Source organism: Lichtheimia ornata (genome assembly GCF_029851405.1).
Source record: "Lichtheimia ornata isolate CBS 291.66 chromosome Unknown scaffold00027, whole genome shotgun sequence".
NCBI lineage: Eukaryota > Fungi > Mucoromycota > Mucoromycetes > Mucorales > Lichtheimiaceae > Lichtheimia > Lichtheimia ornata.
The window spans coordinates 128486-156243 of NW_026695347.1; the positions used below are offsets into that span (position 1 = coordinate 128486).

At 43.8% G+C, this 27758-nt stretch overlaps 7 protein-coding genes across 7 annotated transcripts; 5 read left to right on the forward strand and 2 right to left on the reverse strand.

Moving 5' to 3' along the window:
* Positions 1–657: 657 nt before the first annotated feature.
* O0I10_006259 (uncharacterized protein) lies at positions 658–2761 on the forward strand (the record flags this gene model as incomplete). Its single annotated transcript, XM_058486289.1, has 2 exons — positions 658–1363; positions 1419–2761. 2 exons carry the CDS (start codon positions 658–660, stop codon positions 2759–2761), a joined length of 2049 nt encoding a protein of 682 aa, XP_058342901.1.
* Positions 2762–4015: 1254 nt separating this feature from the next.
* O0I10_006260 (uncharacterized protein) lies at positions 4016–6062 on the forward strand (the record flags this gene model as incomplete). The annotated part of the gene is made up of 2 exons (XM_058486290.1): positions 4016–4733; positions 4786–6062. The coding sequence occupies 2 exons, from the start codon at positions 4016–4018 to the stop codon at positions 6060–6062; spliced, it is 1995 nt and encodes a 664-aa protein (XP_058342902.1).
* A 1981-nt stretch (positions 6063–8043) lies between these two features.
* O0I10_006261 (uncharacterized protein) lies at positions 8044–9071 on the forward strand (the record flags this gene model as incomplete). Its single annotated transcript, XM_058486291.1, has 3 exons — positions 8044–8761; positions 8816–8866; positions 8995–9071. 3 exons carry the CDS (start codon positions 8044–8046, stop codon positions 9069–9071), a joined length of 846 nt encoding a protein of 281 aa, XP_058342903.1.
* Positions 9072–9150: 79 nt separating this feature from the next.
* O0I10_006262 (uncharacterized protein) lies at positions 9151–9372 on the forward strand (the record flags this gene model as incomplete). Its single annotated transcript, XM_058486292.1, has 1 exon — positions 9151–9372. One exon carries the CDS (start codon positions 9151–9153, stop codon positions 9370–9372), a length of 222 nt encoding a protein of 73 aa, XP_058342904.1.
* Positions 9373–9411: 39 nt separating this feature from the next.
* On the forward strand, positions 9412–10089 carry O0I10_006263 (uncharacterized protein; the record flags this gene model as incomplete). Its single annotated transcript, XM_058486293.1, has 1 exon — positions 9412–10089. One exon carries the CDS (start codon positions 9412–9414, stop codon positions 10087–10089), a length of 678 nt encoding a protein of 225 aa, XP_058342905.1.
* Positions 10090–20565: 10476 nt separating this feature from the next.
* On the reverse strand, positions 20566–22623 carry O0I10_006264 (uncharacterized protein; the record flags this gene model as incomplete). The annotated part of the gene is made up of 2 exons (XM_058486294.1): positions 20566–21851; positions 21906–22623. 2 exons carry the CDS (start codon positions 22621–22623, stop codon positions 20566–20568), a joined length of 2004 nt encoding a protein of 667 aa, XP_058342906.1.
* A 2174-nt stretch (positions 22624–24797) lies between these two features.
* O0I10_006265 (uncharacterized protein) lies at positions 24798–26824 on the reverse strand (the record flags this gene model as incomplete). The annotated part of the gene is made up of 2 exons (XM_058486295.1): positions 24798–26071; positions 26125–26824. The coding sequence occupies 2 exons, from the start codon at positions 26822–26824 to the stop codon at positions 24798–24800; spliced, it is 1974 nt and encodes a 657-aa protein (XP_058342907.1).
* Positions 26825–27758: the final 934 nt, after the last annotated feature.

The following is a 27758-nucleotide window of genomic DNA, read 5'->3' on the forward strand; positions in this document are numbered from 1 at the left end:
ATGATGATGATGATGATGATGATGATGATGATGATGATGGTGATGATGATGATGATGATGGTGATGATGATGATGATGGTGGTGATGATGATGATGATGATGGTTAGCTACTTGAAACAATCAACCATTGTATAACGATACTACCGTTGCCTCCTTAATACTTCACGTACCAGTACCTGTAACCATGGCAAAATGTATCCTACGCGCATTGAAAAGCTGCCAGCACGTTTACCTGTTATAGCCTTGTTGGGTACCTTTGGAGACGTCCAAGCTCAGCGCCACGAACTTACAAAAGGAGAGACAATGAGCGGTTGTGGAGGAAGTATACCTCAGTGGGAGGCGCCATTGACGAAGGTGGAAGTTGTGTAGCGTGTCATAGAAGAGGAAGCTGAAACGAGTACTGGGAGATGAGCCACCAGCTTAGTTGTAATGACGCGTAACCAAGGAGACGAATGCTGGCTGACACCAATTCTGTTTGCAGATGGTGAACAAGGAATGTCGACAAGGTGCAAAGTAAGGCTTGGGCCAAGTATAGAAATGAGTCGTCGTTGGAGCAAAAGGAGGATAAAGCATCCGCTGGTTGCCTCGGAGCATTTTATCCACTAATTTTCATGTTTGGGTGGCGACCACCCCTCTTTGTTTCCCAGCCAACCAACAATGGACGACTCGATTTGGGAGGATTTATGCAAACAGCCAATACTCAAAGCCTCTTCTGAAAAATATGCAAAGCTTGTTTACGATTCGACCACGCAACTGCTTCAACCCATTCAATCGATCTTGTCAGCTCTGAATCTACGCGCCATTGGGTTGACAAAGTGTGCCGACTTTGATGCTGCTCTTCGCGATGCCAAAGTTATGCAACAGCTATCGCCTTTTTCAGCTCTTGGATATCTATGTGCAGCCGAGATTTACAGTGAGCAAGGAAAGCAGCTTCAAGTCATCAATGTATGCAACAAGGGATTGAGTATGACCGACACCATGGATAAGCAGTATGATGATTTGAAACGAGCCAAGATGGATGCTGAGCAACACCAAAGTAAACGGATCGACTTTGTTAGCCAACTACCTGTCGACATTGTGATTTCAACGCTTATTCCCATCATGATGGATGATTCAGCTATCAGCTTAAAGAAACCCAATGTCTATTTGCATGTATCCAACACATGGCGTGATCGTATCAGCCAATCCTTTAATGGTATACGTTTCGAGACTTTATCTGAAGAGGGCGACAACCTGTCACAAGTGATTGAACTTGCTCCACATATCAAGGAATTGGATGTTCAACAATTTACCCGAGGAAAATGGCTTTGTGATTTACTGCGCAATCATGACTTTTGCTCGTTAGGGGAATTACACGTTGGCGGTAAGTTGTCATATTCATTCATTCGTGAGCTTTTATTTACCATTGATTCCGAAAGGCATTACAGCTGATTGTAGTGATTATTTGGTGTCGTCGTTAAAGTCAATTGGCAGCACTTTGACACATGTTTCTATCCAGCAGGAAGATGGCAGCATGTTATCGATAGGCGACATTCTCTTCAACTGCCCCCATCTTGTCTCACTCGGCATTATCCACCCGTTTGCTCCCAATTTCAGCTCGCTTCGAATGGTAAAATGGCCCAATCTCACTAGATTATCCTTCTCCAATACAGAAAAGGACGTCGGCTGTGATCAGATTAAAGCAATTGGCAAGCGTTTTCCATCACTCAAGGTGCTTTCACTTTATCCATGTGAAGAGATACAATTGACAAACGTTGTTTTGGATACTTACCCAAGGATGAATCAACTTGACTTTTGCATGGATAGCCCAGCTGCTGATCTCACGTATACGGAAGAAGGACCACAATGTAGCGATGTTGGGATTACGGATATTTCGGTGCATGTGGATCGTTCGGATTGGGAAGGTTATCATATTGATCCTTGGGAGAATCTTATTCCTATATTGAAAGAGAATCATAAAACGATCCAACACTTCAAAATTGACATGGACTTTGAAGATGATAACAAGGATGTCTACGACCTTGAGTACCCTCGGCTGAAGAAGCTTTGTCTTTTTAACTCTGGATGGTGGATACCGCGCAACGCACCCATACTTGAGGAATTGACGATGACGTCTCGTGCAATCAAAGGAAATCCAGCAGTGCTTGATACAATACCGCCCACTTTAAAGAGACTCGAATTGAAATTGGGTCGTGCAGCCTATCATCTTAATGACGAAACATCAGCCGTTTCAGCATACCTCCATCGACTTGCCAATCACTCTCAGCTAAAAGAGGTTGTTGTTCATTTCCACGACGCGCTTATCATTAGCAATGTGCTTGATGCAATCCAACATCTTGGTCGGATTCAGAACTTGACACTAATTTTTACAAGGATGTGGGGACCCTGTGTTTGGGAATCGTATGAAATGGACCGCTTTGTTGATGGGCTTGCAAAAGGGTGCCCTCGCTTATCCAGTCTTGAAATCAACTGCAAGAACGCGCCATCGACGTATACTGTGAATGCTTTGAAACGACTTGAACATTTGGAACAACTCGTAATTTCAATCGAGGAGATGGGTGGCGATGATGGTTTTTGGCATGCGCTTGAAACTTTTAAACAGCTCAAATGTATCCGGATCTATTCTGCAAAAGCTGCCAACATGGATGCTATTCGACATCTCCAAGGACAACGGCCTGACTTGAAGATCATCTTCGACAAACGCCCACACACCTTTAATGGTTTTCTTGTCATAAATCCATCATATGGGTTCACCGTCTAAATACCTATCCCGTGTTTCATTCCCATTTTTACAAAGCATCAAAATAAATCATTGCTGTTGTCTTCATGTACGCAAAAATAGAGTTTCTTGAAACATGTTGGACTTGTTTTCGTTAATACAGGTGCGGGGATAAGATCGGATAGCCTGCTGCTTGTGGCAATACAACATCATAACCACCATAAACATTAAGCGTGATAAGATTATCTTTTCCAAGGTATTATAGTACTGCATTTTATTGTGGTGGACTATAAGGCTACACTAATGCCGCTAGCGAAATGGCACTACACAGCACCCAATAATACCCCAACTCCATATCCATCCTACCTTCATCCATCATGCTTAGCTGTCATGGCTGCCTTAATACGCTTACCACACCTGTACCTCCTTGTATAAGCTCATCCGAAAGATCCATCATCCTCCAAACTTACCTCATGATCACATAGCCTCGCCATTCCTTCATGCTTGAGCATCGAGTATAAGTATAACAATACACACCACGATTCGGTAACCAGCGGCACCATCAAAGAACCTCGCAACAGCGTAACATGGATACCAAGAGCTGAAGCAATTCCATAGCAACAGATGTGTGGCAGCAATACGTGTTGCGTGTTTCACAATCCTTTGTTTACCCGCAAGTTGGAAGATGCACATGGCTGGCCGTGCATGAACAAGTACCTCTTGAAGCACATGTTAATAAGCACCATGAAACAAAAACCCTCTGTTGTAATCCTGCCAACATGGTATTCCACTACCCATACCTGTAACCAATGCAAAGTACATCAACCCACGTTGCTTCGTTTGTTGTCGCCACGTTTATACACGATAGCCGTGTTAGCTGCCTTTGTACTAGTAAAGCTGAAAACAAGTACGACGTTCTTGAAGCAGATGAGGCGACAGCAAGCGTGGCGATCGCTTTTCCCTGGAAATGCTGTAGTCAAGTGTGCACGTTGTGTAGCGTACTGTAGTAGAGGGAGCTGAAACAAATACAGGTAAGCTTTGAGCAACCAAAAGTTGTAGAGATGACGCGTAACCAAGGACACAAATGCTGACTGAACACCAATTCTGTTGGCAGATGCCGAACGAGGAATGTCGACAACGAGGAAAAGTAAGGCTCTAGAGAAGGTGGCAAAGTATAGAAAGTAGACAAGTGGAATAAAGGTGTTGCTGTTGTTGACGCCTGCGCCAAGAAATATTTTATGCTGGGGGTGTGTCGTGTCACTTGACTTTGTCTCTTCCTCCTCCGCCAATCCAATAATGGAACGCTCTATTTGGCACGCTTTATGCAAACAGCCCACCCACCCAGTCTCCACTGAAAAGTACACATCACTTGTCTACGATGCAACCACGCAACTAGATGAACGCATTCAATCGGTCTTGTCGGCTTTAGATCAACGCGCGATTGGGTTGACAAAGCTTGCCAACTTTGAATCAGCTGTTCGCGATGCACAAGCTATGCAACAGATCTCGCCCACTTCACCACTCGGATATTTACGTGCAGCCACCATTTACAGCGAGCAAGGAAAACAGAGCTATGTGGTTGCCATATGCCTCATAGGGCGCAGTCTGGTTGATGCCAACGACCCCGGTTACGCCACGTTGGAACATATGAAGGACGCTGCCATTCAACAAAAGTGTAGACGGATCGACTTTATCAGCCAGCTTCCGATTGACATTGTTGCTTCAAGGCTTATTCCCATGATTATCGATGATTCTCCTTTGGATGCATTGAAACCATGTCCCTATTTGCATGTTTCGAAACAGTGGCGTGATTGTATCTTCCAATATTCAGATGGATTATCATTTATGACTGGGAGACGGGCAAAACAACCAGATTTGGAAAAGTGTTCGCAATTGATCAGGTTTTCTCGACACATCAAGGAACTAGAAGTGAATCAATATACCAAGGGTACCTGGCTTTGTGATTTATTACGTGACAATGACTTTTGTTCGTTGCGGAAGATATGCATTTGGGGTAAGTGGTATCCATTTTTTAGCGCTCACCTATTTACGATTGCTTATAAAAGAGGTACGTCCCGCCTATATGGATCAATTTGTTTCGTCATTGGAATCCGTCGCCATCACATTGACGCATCTCAGCATTCATGAGGATCCTTGCAATACAGTACCCATGGCCAAGATATTATCAACTTGCCCCAATCTTGTTTCGCTTTCCATCAGAGAGCCCGATCTCGACACTTTTATGGAACTACCCGAGACAACAACATGGCCCAACATCACAACATTATCGATGAACGGTTTAGAAGTGAACCTTACGAGTGCTCAGGTGAACAGCATTTGCCGCCGTTTTCCAGCAGTCAGGAATCTTGACTTTTATCCATGTCCCGATATCAAAACGGCACTCATGATTCCAAAGTATTGCCCGTTGTTGAAACGCGCTGAGATTGACATTGACGACTTTTTGATAAACGTTCGATTTGTGGATATCGATACTGGATCTGACGAGGTTGTGGTTACGAAGTTTTGGACCTTCATTGAGGAAATGGAAGATGAGCGGGATTGGGATACTTTGGATTTGGGCTCTGCTTTGAGGCAGCATCGCACAACAATCGAGGGCATCACATGGGACATCTCCTGCGAAAGAGACTTTCACGACCTTGACGATATCCAATACCCTCGCTTAAAGACGCTATCCCTAGTCACCAACGCACCATCCATAACACATCATGCACCAATACTTGAAGAGTTGACGCTATCAGCAACAGCAATCGATGCCAATCCTGCCGTTCTGGATAAAATACCATCCACTTTGAAGAAGCTGAAGTTGGATTTGGAGGAGAGCTCTGAAGATAGTGATCCAGAAGCCATTGAAGGATACCTTTGTCACGTGTCTGAGCATTGCGAACTACAAGAACTTGCTATCCGTTTCGGCGACTCGAATGGCTTTCCCGATGTGCTTGCTGCTATCTACTGTTTCAAAAGCCTTAAACGCCTAAATCTCAGATTCTGCTGGACTTGGGAGCCACATCAAATGGAAAGATTCTTTGACGGGCTTTTGTATGGATGTCCTTTTCTATTGTGCCTTGAAATCCAATGCATCAACGCTCCATCGGTGTATGCCCTGAATGAATTGAAACGACTTCCCTATCTGAAGGAAATTGCTTTTTCGATCCAGGACATGGATCGCTATGACAGCTTTTGGCATGAACTTCGGACGTTTTCTCAACTCAAATGCATTCGTGTCTATCATGAAAATTCAGTCAACATGGCTCCAATTCAACGCCTCAGCGAATACAGGCGGGACATGAATATCATTACGCGGAGCTGGTTCGAACCATTTTGAGCGTTTTCTTAGATCATGGATTATATGGGTGTTAATACCCCCAATTCGTATCTTGTCATTTGTTTTCGATCAATAAAAACTTCTTCGTATCAGTATCCATGAAAGGGGGTTATCGATGATGCATATCCGTATACAAGCATTCGTCATCTTCATAGCTTCAAAAGTTTTGGTGGTAGCATCGGTTCCATTAAAGACACGATAATGCAATTTGAAGGTATATGGTTACCACTAGTAATCATGCATAAAAGAACAATGGTGGTTTAAAATGACCGGCATTGGAGGCTACAGTATGAGTGCAGTTACTGATAGCTGACAGCGGATGATGATTACGTGGTCGATTATTCATTCCTTTTGTTTACTAGCGCATAGATAGTAAGGATAAAAGATGTATTTAAATGCAATATCGTTAACATATCAGAATAAAGAGAAGTTCATTATCAAGCATAGAACACGTTACTGCGTACCGTACGCTCATTCCCATACATATCATGCTATAGGATCGCTAGTCACCCATTCTAAGCCAATCGCAATGTTGTTGACACCTTGTCTACTGCAATAGAAGTATTGATGATGATGATGATGTTAGCGGTGGATGATGATGACGGCGGTGGATAATGATGATGATGATGATGATGATGATGATGATGATGATGATGATGATGATTGGGCGTGCGTAGGATGGTAATCGAATGTCTCATGATCAATGGCTGTCGTATATGATATTCTCGCATGAAAGATAAATAGCGTTTGGTTGTTCTTTTTGCGACCCCGTGTGGATACCAATATAAAAGCAGCAGAAAAGTGTGCATGTGCTCTAAGATTGTATAATGTCCATCACCTGGAAACCCGTCTCCTTGACAACATGATGCACAACGTTTATTTGATAAAGCAAAAGGCTATACTACTATAACTAGCGAACCGCCAATGCCCATCATCCATCTTGATTCCAACATCACAGTTCCTTACCATGTCCTATGTATCGAGCGCTCCTCCAACGTGCATAGATCCTTCGATACGGTAAAGACATATGTACCTGCCAATCCCTGGCCCTCCTTGAACAAGCATGCCCACAAGACCCATCATGCAACCTATCTCATCCACCTCAAGACCACCACGTGTGTTACCTTAATAGAAGCTTTGATACACCATTGAAGGAAAAAAACAGGTACACCAACACGATAGCATACAATAGCAACAAAGAGACCCGATGGTATCAACCTTGCTTGAGGGAAAAGGCATCGTTGCACATGCCATCATCATCTCGCCATTCGGGTGCTGAAACAACCACATTCAATATGATGGATCTCGCGCTTGCTTTGACGAATACCTGGTAATGATGATGATGATGATGATGATGATGATGATGATGATGATGTTGGCCAGCAACTTGAAATAAATACCCACCATTTAGATGTTGCTAGCATTCCACTCCTCATAATATTGCACGTACCAATACCTTTTGCACAGGTCAACGTATATCGAACAACGTTGTACACATACAGTTGGGGTGCTCGTAACTCGTTTATATCGCATAGTTGTGTTTGGTGACTTTAGACTGGTCAAGCCGAATACTTCCACCAGGATCTCGAACCAGATGAGGCTACACCAATTGCTGATTATCGTTTTTCCCTGGAGCCGTCATTGTCAAACGTGCAAGTTGTGTAGCGTGGTGTAAAAGAGGAAGCTGAAACGAGTACAAGCAAGCGACGACTCACCAGAAGTCTTTGTTGTGCAGATGACGCGTAACGAAGGAGACGAATGTGGACTGGTCACCAATTCTGTTGGCAGATGGCGAACGAGCAATGTCGACAAGGGGTAAAAGTAGAGCTTTGGGGAGGGTTGTCAAGTATAAAAAGGGAGCTGTTTGGGATAAAGAGAATAAAGCAGCTTTGTTGTTCGGGATTTCTTGGCCAATGAATTTTATGCTGGAACGGGTCCACTTGAGTTGCTTCCTTCTTCTTCACTCAGTTCAACCAACGATATGGCTCATTCTATTTGGACCGATTTATGCAAACAGCCCACTCAGGCAGTGTCAACTGAAAAGTATGCAGCGATTGTCTACGATGCAACCACCCAACTCCATCAACCCATTCACTCCATGTTGACAACTCTGGATCGGCGCGCCATGGCATTGTCAAAGCTTGCCAACTTTGAATCAGCTCTTCGTGACGCCAACGTTATGCAACAAATCTCGCCCTCTTCACCACTTGGGTATGTTCGTGCAGCCGACATCTACAGTGAGCAAGGAAAACAGCGCCATGTCATTGATGTTTGCACAAGAGGGATGATGATGGTGGATCGTGATGATATGCACTATGATCTATTGCAGCGAGCCAAAGACAATGCTATACAACGGCAGGATAAACGCATTGACTTTATCAGCGAGCTTCCTATTGACATTGTTGCGACAACCTTTTTGCCCATGATTGCTGGTGATTCTCCTTTGGATTCATTGAAACCATGTCCCTATTTGCATGTGTCCAATGCATGGCGTAATTACTTTTTGCGATATTCAGATGGATTGCGTTTCGAGACTGGGGACGAGGAAGAAGAGGAAGATCTGGAAAAGTGTACCCAATTAGTGAGGTTTGCTCGACACATCAAGGCGTTGCATGTTGGTCGATATTCGAAAGGAACCTGGCTATCGGATTTATTACGAGAGAATGATTTTTCTTCGCTGCGGGAGTTGTACGTTGATGGTAAGTGTGGTCATCATCTCTTATTGTGCACCTACTTATCATTGTCCATATAAGAAATGGGAGTTGACTATATGGATCGCTTTGTTTCGTCGTTGCGATCAATCGGTAGCAGATTGTCACATTTGCATATTCCGGAAGACTATGCAAACGTCGTCCCTGTGGCAAGAATATTATCAGCCTGCCCAAACCTGGTTTCCCTTGTATTACATGAGTCGGATCTTTGCGTTTTCAAGAATGTACCCATGACACCATGGCCAAACATGACGACATTATCGCTCTTCTGCCAACCAGAAAGACTTCTTCCACATGAGATAATACCCATCTGCCAGCGGTTTCCAGCATTGAGGAAATTCGACCTTTATTCATGTCGAGATATCGAATCGGCGCTCATGATACCACACTATTGCCCGTTGTTGAAAAGTGTTGAGCTTGCCTTTGAGATCATGACTGTGGGTGTTTCCTATACGGATCGCAACACTGGGTCTGAAGATGTTGTGGTTACAAAGACTTCTGTTTACATGGACGATTGGGAAGAATTTAGCGACGTTGCGTTCGAGGATTTTCATCCTACTTTACGGCAGCATCATACAACACTCGAGCACATCGAATGACATATTTCGCCTGAAAGAGACTTCCACGACCTTGACAACATGCAATATCCTCGCTTAAAGAAGCTATCACTCCTCACTTCGGCACCATCAATACTACAAAACGCACCTATACTTGAAGAATTGAAGATGACATCAAACGCAATCAAAGCCAACCCTGCAATCCTGGATACAATCCCATCCACGTTGAAGAAGCTCAAATTGAAATTGGAAGATGGACGCAATCATGTTGATCCGAACACCATTGAGCGCTATCTTGGTCGCGTGGCTCAGCAATGCCAAATACAAGAACTTACAATCCACGTCGACATGTTCGTTGCCTTTGAGAATGTGCTTCAAGCTGTCTACCGTTTCAGCATGCTCCAACGTCTAATGCTCAAATTCAGGAGGGATTGGCAGCCGTATCAAACGGAAAGATTCCTTGAAGGTCTTGTGAATGCATGCCCTCATCTATCTTCGCTTGGAATCGATTGCAACCACGCTCCATCGACCTATTCCATGAATGCATTGAAACGACTCGTTCATCTAAAGGAATTCGCCTTTTCCATCAAGGACATGGGCCCCTATGACAGCTTTTGGCATGAACTTCGGACGTTTTCTCAACTCAAGTGCATCCGGGTACGCGATGAAGATCCAATCACCAAGTTTCAAATTCGACAACTCAAGAAGCACAGGCCTGATATGAATGTTATTATAGATGGATGGTACCAGCCGTTCTGAACGCGGTCTTAAATAGTGGAATATAAGTATTATCATCTCCAATACATATCCTGGCATTTGTTTGCCATGAATAAAACTGCTTTCGTTAGTATACATCTGTATCAATAGGAGTTTTTTTATGATACCTTGTACTCGTATGCATGGCCATTGCCCTCAAAATTAGAAGGAGAGCTCTTGCATATTTGAACACCTTTCCTATAAAGCTACATAGCCTTTGTATATAAATACGCTCATAGAGGGTGACGGCTCGGATGACCTTTTGTATCCCAAACAGCTCTTGCACACGCATTATTACCTGTATGATAGTGGTTGGTAATGCTAGTAACGAAAGCTGTGGTATTCAACATTCAAGGATGTGACGTGTTCTGCTATACATGTGATGATAATTCATGCATGACGCACGCACCGCTATTCACAATCGCATTTCTCGGGCGATGCACTACATCACGATTTTTATTTTGATGGGCCACGAAGCTACGCAAAGACAGCTAGCAAAATACTAGTCCGCCTCATCCAGCACTATCTCGATCCTAAAAGCTCATACCGTATCCATGGTGGCATAATCGAACGAGTACAGGATCCAGGTTCGGCAAATGTATACCATCATCATCATCATTCCAACCTCCCTCATTCACGAAAAGTAAGATAGTGTATTTGATCATTTCCATATATACGGTGTACAATCGCGACATGCCCAGCATTTGAAGGAATGACCATGGAATACGTTGATGGCAAAACATGAAGGAATATGGAGACTCCACCGCGACAAAGGACTCGGATGACTAAAGGGTATCATTGCTGCTTGCCATTATTCTTTGGTGGACCCCTTGCGCTGAAACAATCCGAGTCAATAACCAATCCAGTGTTCATCCTACAAGAGATGGACCATGAAAACGATGATGATACAGTAAGCAGCTTGAAATAGTAACCACTGTTTGCTTTGCAACCATTTCCCTCCCCTATGTATTCCACGTACCGATGCCTTTGTTCATGCAAAGCATAAGAAATTCTTGCCCAATCCCACCACCATAAAGCATAAAGACCACCAAAGCGAATCACTGAATAGGCATGCCTTAGTACATGACATTCATAATCCAATGCACGGGAATACACATTACCGGAAAGAGTGACCAATGGAAAGTGTATCCAAACACACCGGGTATCACCATGACCCGATAGGATGAATGTAATCCGTTACTGCGTGGTCTTGAGATACATTCCAAAAAGAGCAAACGTATCACCATCACGCCTTGCATTGTCACAGTGGACATTCCTTGCTTGGTATCATCCCATCCAATGTATCCACATCACCAGGAATGAACAAATTCATTGATGATGGCAATTCTTGATGTCCCTGCTGTAATCCATTAATCATCCTCCTATGATCCACTCCCTTGTCTTCATTATCACTGCTCTTTGTACATACCATAAGCCGAAACACCCTCCCATGCTCAGTTGTTGACTTGCTGGCACGTGACCAAGTCGCGGATAAAGGTTGCTGCTATTGAGTACAAGAAGCACGCCTATAGAGCACATCAATGAAACCCTTTTGCTACACACGTTTCCAGTCGTCTTGCTTACCCCATCACCAGTGCAACATTTGCCCTTCGAAAACAGAATCTCTTTCCACATTCCACCTCAATCTTGAAATTGCCGACATTCCTGAAGCAAGAAAGCTGTGAAAAGGCAACCATATCAGTATACACAGCGAACAAAGACAAGCCTACATTTGCACTCTATCACCACGTTGCTCACCTTCATTGGTACCCTTGCGCATATGGAGTTGACTAATGAGGGGCTCCCATGTCGAACCACGATCGCGCTTGTTGTGAGGTCTGGATAACAAGTAGCAAGGAGAAGCTGAGTAGACAAATCACCCTTTTGACACAAGGGCATGGAAATTAGCCACTTCCAATGAGACATGCATGCAACATACACACCGCTATCGCAGCCAAGGCAACCGCTCTCTCCACGGCAACATGCTTTACTATTGTTGCCTGTCAAGAGGTGCGCGAATGAATGACGGGGCACTCATCTATATAAGGCACAACATATAAAAGCAAGATTCGTGCACCAGGATGAACCACGCGACATAGCATGCAGGAGGATAATAGTATTATTAATATGGGACATAAGGAAAGCTGTATAAATAAAAGGCAAACGCGGTAGTAATGGTGCTGCGTGTGTGTTCAATCTTGTTTCAAGGTGCAGTTGTTATTGTTGGTACTTCAATTGCATGTTTTATAGGCTCGTGCTCATTATCGATCTTGATCGCATCCCCTTGCCTTTCTAATACAGGCCGCTCAAGCTGCAGCGTCTGCTCTATTACAGTATGATTGAGACGATTGGCAATGAGCCAAGGCAACTTTTTATATGGCATCATGTTTACAGCATAAAGACATCCATAGCTCAAAATGCCACAATGAAGCATGGGCTCTTTTTGCAACCGACGTGCTCAGCATGGTCGAAACTACCTTGTGTGAAAGGTCCAGGATCGAACTCGTTAATCTCAAATTTGGCCATGTCACCACCCGCCAAAATGAAAGCAGGTCGACCTCTTGAAACTTTTTGGGTGACATGGACAAATGCGAAAATTGCTATTGACGAGTTCGAGCTTGATACTTTCACACAAGGTAGTTTCGACCATGCTAAGCATGCTGGTTCCAAAACGAGCCCATGCTTCATTGAAAGCTTTTGAGTTACAGGCGCGTGTATGTTTTGCTATTATAAAGGTGGCTCTTTTTCAATTGTGACCGATATGTACATTTATAGTGAGATAGGTGCGAAAGATGGTGTTTGTATACGAAAGTGAAGAAAAAAGGATTAAAAGAGCAATGGATGATATGGGTACACTGTGTCACGGTCATTCATATACTGCGAGCTATAAGCCAATTCTACCCAATTGAGCCCATTGTGAATTTGACAACGTGTGATGAATGCGCCTGCTCCAAGGTTCAGATCCATGGTTTAATTACATTGATCCGACCCGATTTGGATGAGCTGCGCTTAAACCAGGTTTTCTCTAGTGGATACACCCGTATGCGTTGCATGTTGGATGCGACATACCCGTTACGTGGCCGTAATTTCCTGAAATGGGCTCGGATCAAGACAACTGAATGATGGAAATGAATCTTTGGAGCAGGCGCATTTTTCGTACGTTATCAAATCCATGACGGTCTGATTGGGTGGAATTGGCTAATGGCTAGCAATGTATGAATGACTGTGACATGGCGTATACATATGATCCATTGCTCTATCAATGCTGGTTTCTTTGCTTTCGTACCCAAACACGGCCTCGTGCAGCTATTGCACTATAAGTGGTTATACGAGTGACAATTGAAAAAGGCGACTTTGTCATATAGCATCATCTTTACAGCATAAAGACATCCATAGCTCAAAATGCCACAATGAAGCATGGGCTCTTTTTGGCAACGACGTACGCAGCATGGTCGAAACTACCTTGTGTGCCAGGTTCAGGATCGAACTCGTCAATCTCAAATTGGGCCATGTCACCACCCACCCAAAATGAAAAGATCGACCTCTTGAAACTTTTTTTGGGTGGCATCGACAAACGCGAAATTTGCGACTGCCCATGATGACCGTGAAACGTGCACACAAGATACCTTTGACCATGCTGAGCATGGTTGTTCTAATAAAGACCCTCGCGTTTTATTGTGAGGTTTTGAGTAACGACCCGCTTTACGGTTTTTACCTATGCTTGAAACATGATCTTAAATAACAAGTGATCTTTAATGATTGTCAAACGTCTCGCACAAGGGCTGAACATGAAGATGAAAACATTTGTATTCAAAGATTGCTATAGGCAGAGCACCTAGTTCCTATCTATTGTGGATTGTTGAAGGAAGGAATGGATGTCCAAGAAGGATGCCGAAGCAAATGCAAGCGAAAAAGAGAAGCTGTATCGAGGTGCCGTAACCAAGAGACAAATCATGATAGCGAACCGAGTTCTCAATTTTGGATCACTGATAAAGAGCCTAAGACATACAACCAAAGAGAGCTGCCATTAGCAACCATACGCGAGCATCTCCCCTCAAAGAGCTATTGTGGAACATGTACATACCATCCTGATTCAATCCCCATGTAATCGCTCACAGCGGTATCTCTTCTCCCATATCCAATGGAAAGCTTCAAAGAAATCTTGTACGGTCCACATTGCCATGCTTGCTGCATCTTGACGGGCCATCAAAGTATATCCATACCATGTATTGCACCTCTTGATGTCCATGTATCCTTTCATTCTCTTGTACGGCTATGAACTCACGTGATTGGTACGCACGAATAAAAGTTGCTGTTGCTAGTTCCAATAGGCTCGTCAATGAACGGTGTCCATGCCAACCAATGCCTTGCTACAAACCTTGCACCTTGGCTTTAGCTTCCTACTTAAACAAAGCACCCGTTGCCATCCTTGAGCAGAATCCCGTTCCACATTCCTCCTAAATCTTGAAATTGTGGACATTCCTGAACCACGACAGCTGTGGCAAGATGCCCATATCAGTATACAAAGCCAACAAAGGCAAGCCTACATTTACACTCTATTAACACGTTGCTCACCTTTATGGGCACCCCCTACCCCACAACCTTTGCTAATGAGCTTTTCCCAATGTCGAATTACGATCCTCTTGTTGTCAAGTCTGGATAGAACCAAGCAAAGAGAAGCTGAGTACATGGCGTACACGTCCCGTTTTGATGCACACAAATGAAAATGACCCGTCTCCATGCACCTTTCTACACACAGCACCACCCAACACCGCTCACACCTAGCTGCTTCCATAGCAACCTACATGATTACTACTATCACTATGTGTGGATAAGTAATCGTTTATTTCATAGATGAAAGCTACAACATACAGTATAAAAGAGAAGACTCTGTGCTTGTAGACCTTGTATTATTTATAGAAGAAGATGACCGTAATAGATGCTTTTGTATATAAGAAAGGTTTTATTTCATAAAAGTAAGCAACTAGCTATGCCAATTCTTAGCCCATCAATGAAGATGGTTTCCAGGTGCGACCACGAGGAGGTGATTGGCAATCCACACCCGTAGTTTAACGTCATTTCGGACGGATTGGTTTAACATCGTAATCAGGATGCAAGTTAACGTCATTGAAGACGACCAATTTAAAGTCGTGGTCAGACTACCACCCACACCACCCATACACATACCTCTTTATCCCCTCTTCTTCACCACCCATCCACATACTGTACCCCAATAGTCCTCTTTATCCCCTCTTCTTCACCACCCATTCACCTACCTGTGCAAAAGAAACTTACCTTGAAGACCGTGGGAGGAGAAGCGCTGACGAGGAAAACTTGCTGTGGAAAGCACTTCCTTATATAGTTTTTTTGGGATGGCGCAGCAGCTCCAAAATGTGACTTTGGTCACAAGAGGGCGAACCAATCGTTGCGTCCTTACCAGTACCCTGCTTTTTTTGTAACATCGGGAACTGAAACAGAACCAATCGTTGCATCCTTACCAGTACCCTGTTTTCATTGTGGGATCGGGAACTGGAACTAAGCCAATCGTTGCCATGGTCACGCGTTTCTACGTGTGCGTCCTCAGGTATGCTTTCGCTCCTTGTGCAACCTTGGACTGGTGACCTTTTTTTCATACGCTGTCTCCCTCCATTACATGAAACCTTTCAAGTCAACCTCCAGTTTACCATCAGAAAAGTGCATTCAGCTCATCGAGGGGATTCGAATGGTATCCCATTTATCATGTTTCGGCTCACTTTCAAATTCGTCATTTCAAAGTTGGTTGTGTAACCAGGATTTCTTTCCTTGTTGAGGTTACACCAATCGCGCTGCTACCGAAAAGTTGTCCGTAAATCATCACGACGCCTTCAATTTCAAATAAACTACCTTTGCCAGCTTAGAAAAGTGTGATCGTGTCGTTGAGGCGATTCGAATGATACCTTGTTTGTTGTGACCCGGCTTACTTTAGTATTTTTGATCCCATGGTCTCCATGGTTACATTGATTTCCTTTTTAGGTGAAGGTTACACAAACCGCGGTGCTAGGATGAGTTGGCCGAAACCCCCTACAACATGTTCCCGCTCAAGTAAACTAGCTATGGTGGATTTGAACATTACGTTTGTCTCATTGAGGCGATTCGAATGGTATAACATACGTCATGATTAGTGTTAATTTAATGTTTTCACATCTGACAGCTGTCGATTGGCTTAGTTTCCTTTTCGGGTATAAGGCTCTCGTCTCCCAAAAAGCAGGCCCACTGCGTTCGTGTTAAAGTAAACCTACCATGTGGTATTGGAAAAACAGTTGCAGCTAGAGGAGACGAGTGTAATGATATGCTATTTACCTTGGCTTGCAGGTAGCGGGTTTTTGCGCTCTCGCACATGCCATGACCTTGATGACTTGGAACATAGATAGCCTATGCGACGGGGTTATAGTTTACTAAAAATAGAACAAACGGATCAACTATAGCGCGTGAGCCTGCTCACTTTTGCTTAAAGCTACTTTTATTGATTATACCTTAAATGGTAAATACTTTTGCAAACAAGCGGTAACTAACTTGGTATTTACTTCTGCATGTTGGAGGTGTTGCCAGGGTATGTGAGAGATGGTGGGATAGCAAATTGGTGAATTATTAAGCTCAATGTCTGGAGCAAGTACATCGTTCCCATGCACTGGATCACCCATCAGCCAGGGTTGGGAGAATGTCGCTATGAGCTGCCATTATTCAAGGCTTTATTTTAGTATCATCCAGTGACCCTTACGTCATGACTCTTTACCTGTAATACACAAAGGTAGCTGTCTCTGTCTTTGTTTCTATTCTGGTGTGGCCTATTCCTAATGAAAAAAGACTACTCATCATATGGCACCATGTTTTACAGTATAAGGATAGCCATCACCCAAAATGTTACAATGAAGCCTGGGCTCTTTTTCGCACCAACGTGCTTAGCATGGTCAAACGTACCTTGTGTGAAAGTATCAAGCTCGAGATCCTCAATCGCAAATTTTTCGTTTGTCGATGGCCAGCGAAAAAAGTTTCCGGTGGTGACAAACTCGATTTTTGCTACTCACGAGTTCAATGCTGAAACTAACACACAAGGGTGCTTGAGCCAGGACGAGCACGTTGGTCCCAAAAACAGCCCATGCTTCATTGACATTTTTCGAGTTACAGGTGTGTGTATGTTTTGCTATTATAAAGGTGGATCTTTTTCAATTGTGACTCATATACCCACTTATAGTACAATAGCTGGGGAAGGCCGTGTTTGGGTGCGAAAGCAAAGAAAGCAGGATTAAAACACCAATGGAAGATATGTATATGCTGTCTCATGGGCATTAATACATCGAGAGCTATAAGCCAATTCCACCCAATAGATACCATTTTGGATTTGCTACCATATGAAAAATGCACCTCTCCAAAGAATCACTTTGATGGTTTCATTACATTGATCCGAGCCAATTTGAGGAAATTACAGCGACGTAATGGGTACATGCGTTCCAACATGCAACGTATACGGGTGTATGGAGTAGACAAAACCTGGTCTAAGCGTAGCTCATCCAAATCGGCTCGGATCAAGATAATTGAATGATGGAAATGTTGGGCTGGAGCAGGCGCCTTTTTCATACGTTATCAAATCCACAATGGGCTGGATCGGGTGGAATTGGCTAATAGCTTGCAATGCATGAATCACTGTGAGATAGCGTATACATATCATCCATTGCTCTTTAATCCTTTTTTCTTTGCTTTCGTATACAAACATCGCCTTTCGCACCTATCTCACTATAAATGTACATATGGGTCACAATCGAAAAAGACCCGCGTTTATAATAGCAAAACATACATGCACCTGTAACTCAAAACCTTTCAATGGAGCATGTGCTCTTTTTGATACCAGCATGCTCAGCATGGTCGAAACTACCTTGTGTGAAAGTATCAAGCTCGAACTCGTCAATAGCAATTTTTGCATTTGTGGATGGCCAGCCCAAAAAGTTTCAAGAGGTCGGGGTCCTGATTTTATTTTGGCGGGTGGTGGCATGGCCAACTTTGAGCACGTTGGTGCCAAAAAGAGCCCATGCGTCATTGTGACGTTTGGGGTATGGCTCTCTTTATGCTTTAAGCATGATGCGATATGAAAAGTTGTCTTGGCTCATTCCCAATCGCCTCAATCATACTGTAATATTGCAGAAGCTGCAGCTTGAACTGCTTATATTAGAAAGGCAAGCGGATGCGATCGAATCGGTAACGAGCACGAGCCTATACAACGTGCAATTGAAGTACCAACAATAACAACCCCACCTTGAAACAAGATTTAACACACACACAACACCATTACTACCGCGTTTGCCTTTTATTTATACAGCTTTCCTTATATCCGATATCAATAATACTATTATCCTCCTACATGCGATGTCACGTGTTTCATCCTCGGTCTAGGAATCTTGCTTTTATATGCTGTACCTTATATAGATGATTACCGCATCATTCATTCGGGCACCTCTTGAAGGGTAACAATAGTAAAACATGTTGCCATGGAGAGATTGGTTGCCTTGGCTGCGATAGCGGTGTGTATGGTGCATGCATGTATCATTGGCAGTGGCTGATTTCCATGTGTTTGTGTCAAAAGGGTGACATGTCTACTCAGCTTCTCCTTGCTGCTTCTTACCCAGACCTTATAACAACGCGTTCTTGGTTCGACATGGGAGCCCCTCATTAGTCAAGTCCATATGCGCAAGCGTGTCAACGAAGGTACGTAACGTGTTAATAGAGTGTAAAAGCCGACTTGCCTTTGTTCGTTGTGTATACTGATAGGCGTGTGTTTTTACAGCTTTCTTGTTTCAGCAATGTCGACAATTTCAGTAATGACAGAGGAATGTGGAAGGAGATTCTATTCATGGAGGGCAAAGGTTGCACTGGTGATGGGGTAAGCAAGACCACTTGAAACGTGGGCAGCAAAGGCATTCATTGATGTGCTCTATAGGTGTGTTTCTTGTATTCAATAGCAGCAACCTTTATCCCGCGATTGGATCACGTGATGCAAAAGCGACAACCGAGCATGGGAAAAAATTTCGTCTATTGGAGATGGTATGTACAAAGAGCAGTGATACTGAAGGCAAAGGAGTGGATCATGGGAGGGTGATTAATGGGTTAAACCGTTAAAGCAGAGTCCTCACGAATTGTCATCATCATTGAACTTGCTCATTCCTGGCGATGTGGATGCATTGGATGGGATGGTACCAACCATGGTAAGTGCACTGTAACAATGCAAGGCGTAATGCTGATACGTTTGCTCTTCTTGGAATGTGTCTCAAGACCATGCAGCAACGCAACCGATTACATTCATCGTATCGGACCATTGTGATACCCGGTGTGTTTGGATATAGTTTTCATTGGTCACTCTTTCCGGTAATGTGTATTCACGTGCATTGGATTTTGCTTCTCAAGTACTAAGGCATGCCTATTTAGTAAGTCGCTTTTGTGGGTCTTTATGGTGGTCGGATTGGGCAAGCGTTTTTCATGGTTTGCATGCACACAGGCATTGGTACGTGGAATACATGAGGAGGGGTTGCTTTCAAAGCAAATAGTGATTACTGTTTCAAGCTGCTTACTGTATCATCATCGTTTTCATGGTCCATCTCTTGTAGGATGTACACTGGATTGGTTATTGAATCGGATTGTTTCAGCGCAAGGGATCCACCAAAGAATAATGGAAAGCACCATGATACCCTTTAGTCCCCCAAGTCCTTTCTCACAATTGAGTTTGCGTATTCCTTCATCAATTCGAGTCCACGATGTATATGGAGCTGAACAAGTACACTATTGTCATGTTTATTTCGATCGATGAGGACGATTGGAATGATGGGAAGTTTGAGGGGTCCTTGTTCACGAAGGATGAAGGTGGCATACATTGGCCCATCCTGCATCCTGTATACGTTGGATCATGTCACCATGGATACGGTGTAGGATTACACGATTGCAATAGTTGTGGATGCGTTTGGCTAGTATTTCGCTAGCTGTATTCGGATAGCCTTGGGTCCTATCAAAATAAAAAACGTGATGTAATATGCATGGCACGAGAAATGCGATTGTGAATAGCGGTGTGTGCGTCATGCAAGAATCATCATCACATGTATAGCAGAACACATCACATCCTTGAATGTTGAATACCACCGCTTTCGTTGCTAGCATTACCAACCACTATCATACAGCTAATAATGCGTGTGCGAGAACTGTTTGGGATACAAAAGGTCATCCGAACCGTCATCGTCTATGAGCGTGTTTATATACAAAGGCTATGTAGCTTCATAGGGAAGGTGTTCGAATATGCAAGAGCTCTCCTTCGCGTTATGAGAGGTAGCTGCCATGTCTAAGAGTATAATACATCATTGAAGACTGCGTCTTATGCATACATGTACTGAAGAAGGCATATTTATTCATCGCAAACAAGTGCTAGGATATGTATTGAAGATGATAGTACTTGCATTCCATTATTTAAGACGGCATCCAGACTGGTTGGTACAATCCATCTATAATAACATTCATGTCAGGCCTGTGATTCTTGAGTTGGCGAATTTGAACGTTAGTGATTGGATCTTGATGGCGTACTCGGATGCACTTGAGTTGAGAAAAGGTTCGAAGTGCAAGCCAAAAGCTGTCATAGGGGCCCATGTCCTTGATGGAAAAGGCGAACTCCTTTAGATGAACAAGTCGTGTCAATGCATTCATGGAATAGGTCGATGGAGCGAGGTTGCAATCAATGTCAAGCGAAAATAGATGAGGGCATGCATTCACAAGACCGTCAAGGAATCTTTCAGTTTGATACGGCTCCCAATCCCTCCTGAATTTGAGCATTAGACGTTGGAGCATGCTGAAACGGTAGACAGCTTGAAGGATATTCTCAAAGGCAACGAACATGTCGACGTGGATTGTAAGTTCTTGTATTCGGCATTGCTGAGCCACGCGACCAAGATAACGCTCGATGGTGTTCGGATCAACATGATTGCGTCCATCATGCAATTTCAATTTGAGCTTCTTCAACGTAGATGGGATTGTATCCAGGATTGCAGGGTTGGCATTAATTGCGTTTGATGTCATCGTCAACTCTTCAAGATTAAGAGCGTTTTGCAATATTGGTGGTGCCGAAGTGAGGAGTGATAGCTTCTTTAAGCGAGGATATGGCATGTTGACAAGGTCGTGGAAGTCCCTTTCAGGCGAAATATACCATTCGATGTCCTCGAGTGTTGTATGATGCCGCCGTAAAGTAGGATGAAAATCCTCGAATGCAACGTCGCTAAATTCTTCCCAATCGTCCATGTAAACAGAAATCTTTGTAACCACAACGTCTTCCGACCCAGCGTTGCGATCCGTATAGGCAACCCCCACAGTCATGATCTCAAAGGCAAGCTCAACACTTTTCAACAACGGGCAATAGTGTGGTATCATGAGCGCCGATTCAACATAAAGACATGGATGAAGGTCGAATTTTCTCAGTGCTGGAAACCGCTGGCAGATCTCGTGTATCTCTTCATCACCAAGCCTTTCTCCTAGGGAGACGATCGATAATGTCGTCATGTTTGGCCAGGGTGTCATGGGTAGGTGCTTGAAATCGTGAATATCTGGTTCATGCAATACAAGCGAAACCAGGTTGGGGCAGGCAGACAATACTCTTGTCACAGGTATGGTGTCTTCAAAGTCGTCATGAATATTCAAATGTGTCAATCTGCTGCCCACTGATTGCAACGAAGAAATAAAGCGATTCATATAGCCATCTCCCATATCTTATATGAATAATGGTAAGTACGTGCACAATAAGAGATAATGACCACACTTACCATAAACGCATAACTCCTGCAATGAAGAAAAATCATTCTCACGGAATAAATCAGATAGCCAGGCACCTTTGGAATATCGATCAACATGCAATGCCGTGATGTGTCGAGCAAACCTCACTATTTGGGAGCACTTTTCCAGGTCTTCCTCTTCTTCCTCGTCCCCAGTCTCGAAACGTAATCCATCGGAATATCGCAAAAAGTAATCACGCCATGCATTGGACACATGCAAATGGGGACATGGCTTCAATGAATCCAAAGGAGAATCACCAGTAATCATGGGTATAAGCGTTGTGGAAACAATGTCGATTGGAAGCTGGCTGATAAAGTCAATGCGTTTATCCTGTAGTTGTATAGCACTGTCTTTGGCTCGCTGCAATAGACCATAGTGCATATCATCACGTTCCACCATCGTCAGCCCTCTGTTGCAAACATCGACGACATGACGCTGTTTTCCTTGCTCACTATAAATGTCGGCTGCACGAACATATCCAAGTGGTGAAGAGGGCGAGAGTTGTTGCATAACGTTGGCGTCGCGAAGAGCACAATCAAAGTTGGCAAGCTTTGACAATGCCATGGCGCGCTCATTGAGAGTTGACAAGATGGAGTCAATGGGTTCATGGAGTCGAATGGTCGAATAGTAGACAATCGTTGCATAGTTTTCAGTGGACACTGGGTGAGTGGGCTGTTTGCATAAATCGGTCCAGATAGAATGAGCCATATGGTTGGTTGAACTGAGTGAAGAAGAAGGAAGTAACTCAAGTGGTCCCGTTCCAGCATAAAATTCATTGGCCAAGAAGCGCCAGTCAACAAAGCTGCTTTATTCTCTTCATCCCAAACAGCTCCCTTTTTATACTTGACAACCCTCTCAAAAGCTCTACTTATACTCGTTGTCAACATCGCCCTTCGCCATCTGCCAACACATTGGTGTTCACTCAGCATCAGTCTCTTACTTACACGTCATCTCTACAACAAAGACTTCTCGTGAATCGTCGCTCCCTTGTACTCGTTTCAGCTGCCTCTTTTACACAACGCTATACAACTTGCACGTTCAACAATGACGGCCCCCAGGGAAAAACGATTGTCAGCAATTGCTGTCGCCTCATCTGGTTCGAGATCCTGGTGGAAGTATTCAGCTAGACCAGTCCAAAGTCACCAAACACAACTATGCGATATAAACGAGTTACGAGCATCCCAACTGTATGTGTACAACTTTGTTCGATATACGTCGACCTGGGAAAAAGGTATTGGTACGTGCAATATTATGAGGAGTGGAATGCTAGCAACATCCTAATGGTGGGTTTTTTGTTTCAAGCTGCTGGCAAACATCATCATCATCATCATCATCGTCAACATCATCTTCAAGACATTTGTTCAACCAATCAAAAGATCGATCTTTGGATGCCATTATTGCAGTACCAAATTCCCAGAGGATGATGGCATGTCCCGCTACAACCTTTCACTCAAGCTGGTCTCTCTAGCAAGTCTCAAGATGAGTTCACCTGCTTTATTTCATGCAATTGCTCTGGTGTTGCATTGTGTGGCTGTTTTCCCTTCCATGGTGTATATGCAGATCCAGGTTCCAATACCATGCGGGATGGCCCTTCAGGAGGAGAGGTAGGTTAGGATGATGGATATCGTGGATATGCTTGTTCAAAGAGGTGCCACGTGTGGCAGGGCATATATGTATTTACTGTATCTACGGGCTTTTGCAGGATGAATGAGCGCACAATGGGATACGGAATGGGGCCATGACGTTGTGGTCAAAGAGAATTATGGACATCGGTGTCTCGTTAGTCATAGTAGCATAGCTTTTTTGTTTATGACAATAAAATGATCTGGATTTAGTTGCCAAGGAGATGCGTTGCCAGGTGATGGACACTATACAATCCTGCAGCCCGTGCAGTTTTTCCGCTGCCTTTCCATTGATCCAGTATGGAGTCACAACAGGTGTAACCAAACACTATTTTTTTGCCACCAAGCTATCCTTTTCTTATCCAACAGCCACTTGACATCACGCATTCAATCATCACCATACATGTACCCAATCATCATCATTAAGACATTGAAGCACCATGCTCCTTTTCTGATACCCCATAGCTGATACTACCCCTTTCACAATAAATGAATCCAAATCTGATACTCAAGCCTGCTTTCCTCATTCCCAGTTGAATGGCATGCAGCCTTCTACAGTTTTTGTTGGTTGCCAAATACATGATCCATCCTTGCCAATATAAAAGCACAAACCAAGCGTGGCAGTGATTATCGATAATGCCCTTGTGTGTATTTTAACATAATGTATGCATCGAACACAGGCACCTTTGTGTGAGGATGATTGTGGATATAGTATTTAAACAAGAAAAACGTAGCTGCCACTACTGAAAAAAGGCCTGTTGCACATACTCGGTACACAACAGTTAGCCCAATCGTTACCAATAAGACCATATGACCGCTCATTTATGTGGCACTGATTAAAGGATATGATGGCTTGTCTAATAAACTAGATGATGATTTTAATGCATGGAGCCGTGCAGTGCAAGATAATGTTGGCAAGCTAAGACCTCCCAAGCGTCCATTTTCTATTGGCAAGCTTATTTTAGATGCTGGTGTGCTCGGTGCGGATTATCCCGCGCACATCGTATAATTGGAACCATAGCATCGTATCCTTTGGTGTAGCTCCTACAAAAGATAAATAGAAAACCAAAGAAAGCTGTCACTGTTAATGAGGGGCCACAAGCGGCCTATATGCAATAGCAATGCATTGTGATCCATACGGGTTCAAGCTGTTTGCAGATACATGGCAACAAAGCATTGTTTATTTAACACGCTTACAAGTCTCTACAAAACACGAGCTAGGGATACAGTAGAGAAAGAACCATGTAATGAGGAGAATGTTCACCAGAATGTCACCCGTTTGGTGACAACAATCTTCAAATCAGGCCTTTGTTCTCGTAGACGCCGAAGACGACTCATGTTCTTTGTATTTCCAGCATAGACATGGATACATTTAAGTTGCGGAAAGGTTTGAATTCCATGCCAAAAGCCATCGTCGTCATCCATGTTCTTGATTGAAAACCCAAATTCCTCCAAATGTACAAGCCGTTTCAAAGCATTCATTGCGTATGTCGATGGAGCTTTCCAGGAGCTGATACCGAGGCTCGATAAATTTGGACATCCTTTGCTAAGCCCATCAAAGAATCGTTCCATTTGAGTGGAATCCCAGTCACCTTTACATTCAATCCTCAAACGTTCAAGTTGGCCAAGGTGAAGGATTGCATGTAGCACATTGGCAACATCGTTAGAGTAGTCAAACGCAACAATAAGTTCTTTCAACTGGGAATGGTGGGCAAATCGCTGAATGTATTGTTCAAGAGCCGCTTTGTCGACATCACCAAATACAGGATACAAGCTGAGTTCCATTTTCTTTAACATTGGCGGTAATGGTGTTGTATCAGGCATGGTAGACTCTGAAGTAAGTGAGGACCATGTTATCTTCAATTCCTCAAGCATTGGTGCGTTGTGCGGTATCCACCATCCAGACTTGGAAAGATGAAGCTTCTTCAATCGCCCGTATTCAATGTTGTAGATCTCTTCGGGCTGACCAGGAATGTTCGCATAGAAGGTGATGAATTCGAGCGTTTGTTGATGCTGCCTTAGTATATCGATCACACCTTTCCAAGGATCATTCTCCAAAACAGAAAGGGCCACATTGAATCTCGTAATCCCAACCTCTTTAAATAGGGGTCCATCATCATCAATAGTAATAGCGAAACCTGACCCAAACGTGTCAAGGCGAAGGGCGTTCATCCAAGGATAATACTCCAAGACAACGCGTGTTGATTCCACATCTTCGCACGGGGACAATTGTAGCTTCTTGAGTGATGGAAAACGCTTGCCAATCGCTATGATCTCATCACTGGTGATCATACCTATTCTACTCGTAAAGATGATCAAAGTCCTTAATTTGGGCCATGTCGTCATTGGAAGGGTGCTGATACTTGGAGCATAGGTTTGAGCTATCTCGAGCGAATCCAGATTGGAGCAGTTGAGAAGAATGTCGCCTATCGGTAACATGCTATCCCCTTCCAGCTCAATTGTACAATGCGTCAAAGTGCCGCTGATGGACATTAATGATGAAACCAAGTAATCAACGCAATGGGCCGAGACGTCTTTTAAACGCAAAGATGAATAAAGGTGCATTGGCGAAAAGAAGACCACTTACCCTGAACGTATAACTTTTGTAGCGAGCCAAAGTCATTATAGCGCAGTAGATTACCAAGCCATGTGCCTCTAGTGTATTCACCAACACTCAATATCTTGATACGACGAGCAAACCGAACGACTTGTGAAAGATCGGTGACTTCAAATACAGTGCCAAATTCTGAACCATCCAAGCACTGAAAAACGCGATCCCGCCATAGGTTGGACACATACAAATAGGGGCATCGTTTATCCCAATGTAAATAACCATCCATAAACATTGGAATCAGGCTTGTGATAACAACGTCGAGAGGTAATTGGCTGATAAAGTCGATACGCGTGTTCTGGCGCTGCTCAGCATCGGTTTTGGCTCGTTTCAGTACATCATACTGGGTATCCTTGGCATCCACCATCATCATCCCCCTGTCACAGACATCAATTACTTGAAGCTGTTGTCCTCGTTCACTGTAAATATCGGCTTCACGTATGTATCCAAGTGCTGAAGAAGGTGCAAGTTGTTGCAAAACCTTGGCATCGCGAAGAGCAGCATCAAAGTTGGCGCACTTTGTAAACCCAATGGCGCGTAGATTCAGAGCTGACAAGATGGGTTGAAGGGATTGATGGAGTTGTGCCGTTGAATCGTGAACAAGCTGAGCATACTTTCCAGAAGGCGCTTTGAGTATTGGCTGTTTGCATAAATCGGTCCAAATCGAATCTTCCATTGTTGGTTGGCTGGGAAACAAGAAGGGGCCGTCGCCACCCAAACATGAAAATTAGCGGATAAATACTCCCAGGCGAGTGGCCGCTGCTTTGTTGCCCCTTTTGCTCCAACGACGACTCCTCTCTATACTCGACCCAAGCTTTACTTTACACCTTGTCGACATTCCTCGTTCGCCATCTACCAACAGAATTGGTTTCAGGCAGCATTCGTCTCCTTGGTTACGCGTCATCTCTACAACGGAGCTGGTGGCTCATCTTCCTGCAGTCGTTTCAGTTTCCTCTTCTATGACACGCTACACAACTTCCACCATGGACCTTGCCCAGTCTAAAGGTACCCAACAGGGCTATAACAGGTAAACGTGCTGGCAGCTTTTCAATGCGCGTAGGATACATTTTGCCATGGTTACAGGTATTGGTACGAAGTATTAAGGGAGGCAACGGCAGTATGGTTATACAATGGTTAATTGTTTCAAGCAGCTAACCATCATCATCATCATCATCATCATCATCATCATCATCATCATCATCATCATCATCATCATCACCAGCATCATCATCACCAGCACCATCATCACGTCAAGTACCTGCCAAAGCACTCAACCTCTGCGTATGCTGCCGAATGTGATTACTTATGGATGTCTTTTCAACGAGTTCAGGGATTAGGATTGTACGCTTTACGGCACCTTTTTACCCAGCAAGCCTTTTATCATGATCCAGTATCAACTCGTCTACACCTCTTATCCGATTACCACATTGCCGGATGGTATCATTGTGCACCAGGTTTACGCAAGCAATACATGGATGGATGGTAATCTTTTGGGTTTAAAGGCGTAGGTATGTATGATGGATCAATCAGATATGCTTGCTTACATAGGTTCAGGATTATGTATGTATAGGATGGAGGCTCACGTATGTTGAACGAATTCACAATGGATA